Source organism: Opisthorchis viverrini, assembly GCF_000715545.1.
Source record: "Opisthorchis viverrini unplaced genomic scaffold opera_v5_22, whole genome shotgun sequence".
NCBI lineage: Eukaryota > Metazoa > Platyhelminthes > Trematoda > Opisthorchiida > Opisthorchiidae > Opisthorchis > Opisthorchis viverrini.
The window spans coordinates 259210-262740 of NW_008751678.1; the positions used below are offsets into that span (position 1 = coordinate 259210).

Sequence of the window (3531 nt, forward strand, 5' to 3'; positions counted from 1 at the left end):
AACAATAACGAATAAATCAAAACTAGCCGTTGCAGGATCACCAAAGGTGTGCAACCAGAAGCATCAGTGTTCAACAACGATGCTTCACTGCCGTACGACCATAATTTATTTGAAAGCCTTATTGTAAAGAAAAGAGTAAAGGTGGACAGGGAAGGGACTTAGTGCTAGCTTAACACAGTCATTCCGACGTGCCTACACCTCCAGACATTCACTCAGGCAACCTGGATAGAAACTGACAAGAACGCCACTCACATAGGTTGGCAGCCATATCTCTTAGTGTCTCCAACCAGGCAGAGGATCACGCGGTCCCCATCCTGGAAGGCGAGTAGCACCGACAGCACCCAAGCGTTTCGTGATCTCCTTCATACTCCTCTGCCAAGTCAAGGGTTCGCCACCTCCCTTTTTACGCCACTCTGAGTTGGGCATGGAAAACAGCACCGTTTTCGGCAAATGATGGTTCAGCATACGCAACACATGTCCCAACCAACGCAGCTTCTGGTGCTGGACACATTCTCCAATGGAAGTACCCGTCGCACAACCGAAAACGCGTTTTCTAACTGCCTCGTTACGGATTCGCCGACACCAACCCACACGAGCTATGGTTCTGAGACAACGATTGTCAAACACCTGAAGACGTCTCAATTCCGCTGCTCGAATAGGCCAAGTCTCACAGCCATACAACAAAACAACCCGTACTGTAGCTTGATATACACGTCCCTTGAGATTCTGGGATAAACCATTCTGACGCCATAGGTGTCTCAAATTAGCAAACGCGGCCCGAGCCTTGCAGATTCGTGCATTCACATCATGTCACACTACAGAAGCAAGCGGGAATCGATGGGGAGATCAGGTCAACAACCGTACCTGGGTCGTGAATTTCCGGTTCTGAGACAGCACATATCAACAGAGAGCGAGACCAGTGTACATGGAAGTTTAGTCTGTTGTCCAGCTTGTTTCATAGTGCGAACGTTGAAGGCTGCCAGATGAACTGAGCGTTAGGGTTTAAAGAACGATTTAGAGGTGACTGTGGTCGGGATAGCCGAGTCAACAGTACATGCTGCAGCTTGTTGCAATGGTTGGCGAGCATATCTGTCATTCCTTAAGAATGGGCCAATGAAGATGCCGCTAGAAACTAGTTGATGAAACGGGGAAGAGCGAATACGTGAGACAGAAACGGAGACGTCAGTAGTAGCCTGTTTTCGTTCACCTACCTTGAGGTACCCAGCAAGTAAGGCAACTCGGCTGATGGCACTACGCGACGGCTCGTTCGCATGAGATTATTCGAGAGCTGTACGTGCGCTTGGGTACTGCGATGGCATCCACACCTAGAGAGAAGGATGATTAGGGTCCTCAACCAAAGTCTCTGGCTCAAAAGCCTAACCGCAAGGCAGCGGTGGCTAGCTTAAGACCGTCAAAGCAGTCCACATATGTTCCAACATCCCATCCTGGAGGACACTGACCAACCTGATATGGGAGCCCCGAATGTCACACGTACACTACCCAGCACAATTCAGTGGGTTATGGAGATGGACAAACCGTCACACCACAATAAGGTCGTCCCTTGGTGAATTGGTTCATGTTACTGTTTACGACGACATCTACGAACACATACTCCGCGGCAGCGAGATCTGGGGTAAAATGTCCAAGCAGTCCTGGCTAGGTTTGTCACTGCTAGTCGGGATTCAGAGATTTACAATCAATGTGGCGACAGTGTTGTGCCCCGGTAGAGAATGGCAATATTTGTCGCACTATAATTGTTATCTAATTATACAGCACAGCGACCCTTTTAGGCTGACCTCAGCGAGGTAAAAGTAAATGGGGTGGACCTGCCGCAACTAAAGTAAGCTGTAATAGGCATTTGGACACGGCCCCATGAAGTCCGATTACTCGGCATTTACCAAAAGAGGCATCAAAATCTTTTTGTCACTGTTGCCCCAAGTTTCGGTGATGCAATTGATGTCCGGTATGAGCCGTCCCACCGGCAGCGTTGATGCACGTAGGTTTCAAACGACCCCAGTAAACACAGTGCCACCGATGGTTAACGGTGGCCAAAGGTGGCTAGCTTTGCCACTGATTTTGTTTGTGTATACAAGCCAAACCGGTGGTGCCGTGGTGACGTGTTTACTGGGGACCCTGCTGGCGTTGGCACCACTCCAAACAGAAAAAAGTTGTCCATAATCCTACACAATTCATATTATACCACTCTATGCAGCCACTAGTAAGAAAATTACTCCAAGTTTTCTTCAATAACTGGGATAACTTTTGTCAGTGATTTCTTTCGCGCGATGCGCGGGAGTCGTTTTCTTATCTGTGAGCAGGATTAAAGTTCAACTGTCTCCTAAAGCATATGGAGTGAAAGTGTGAGTCCTGATATGGATCTTTTCCATGCAAAAAGTATGACGTAACTGGAAAACGTCTGTATACGTACTAATGAATACGATTTGTTCACAAACTCAAAAGAAAAGTAATCAGTTACTTCCAAACACACAGGGAATACTCACAACTCTTTGATTATCATTCTGTGAATAATTGGCCTTTGGTTCCAGATCGGGTTACGTGAGTCCAAGTTCTAAAATTGGAAGATAACCATTAAATGACACCATGCACTAACGCTTACATCCCGAAGACAACAGGGAACAGAAATGAAATCTCGTATCCGATTGGACAGGGTAGGGTTACAGCAGAACGGAAGATTGATAAATGGGATCGATGTTTTCGCCAGAGCTTTCCGTCTATCTGAAAGGCGCAGCTGGGAAAGGGAGAAGTGGGACATTTTAAGTTCTCAACATTTGGCTGCAAGCTCGTAAGCTCGAGTACGCCCGCAAAAAGCCTCCAGAAGGGATTCGAATTCTCCCTTGGACGCAGTATGGACAAATACTTATGAGAGCCGTTGATGTTAGGTCTTTGGCCTGCCGTTCCGGAGGTTGCTGTGATTTTGGGCAAGGCCTAAAACAAATACATTTGGAGAAGAAAAATGCTACCTACTTACCTCTCTGGGGATTTCCTTTCTTTTCCTCTTCGTGTAATTCTATTTGTTCTGTTTCCCCTGGTTTGCTACTTAGTTGTTTAGTGTTGGGACGATACAAAACAAACGCAAACGTAGGACTTCAAAGCCGACTTCTGAAAGTCTGTCAAACGAAGGAATCTCCCGCATCGTTGAAAGTCAGTTGGGTTTATTGAGTTTAGTGCATGTGATTACAAATGCGAGGTAAAATGTGCTGGAAACCCCCACGATTAACCGCTGTAGTCTACAAACTCTCCGAAGGAGCGGAGTTTTCAAGGCCATGACAACGTCGGTCCGGTAAACTCCAGGCGTTAGCTGCCATGGAAGACAGTCTACCCCGTGGATATTCACAGGGTTTCTTTCAAGTTCTGTCGCAAGGTGTAGGGCATGTAGATGCTCCCATAGATGGTGGGTATTGTGCAAGCTTTGGGCGGCCACGGAGTCGAGACCATTGAGGATCAAAAAGATGGCCCCGATAGTTTTCACAATGGTACATGGTCCGCGGGCTAGTGGACTCCGTCGGATGT

General features: G+C 47.4%; 1 protein-coding gene across 1 annotated transcript in view; it reads right to left on the bottom strand.

Annotated features, from left to right (window-relative positions):
* T265_12896 (hypothetical protein) overlaps positions 1-2749 on the bottom strand; it is a gene marked incomplete at both ends in the record, with an annotated part of 19478 nt that extends 16729 nt beyond the window's left edge. Inside the window, 2 exons of the mRNA XM_009166142.1 lie at positions 2502-2569; positions 2612-2749. Coding sequence (XP_009164406.1) covers positions 2502-2569; positions 2612-2749 — 206 coding nt within the window. The remainder of the gene's footprint in view (positions 1-2501; positions 2570-2611) is intronic.
* Positions 2750-3531: the final 782 nt, after the last annotated feature.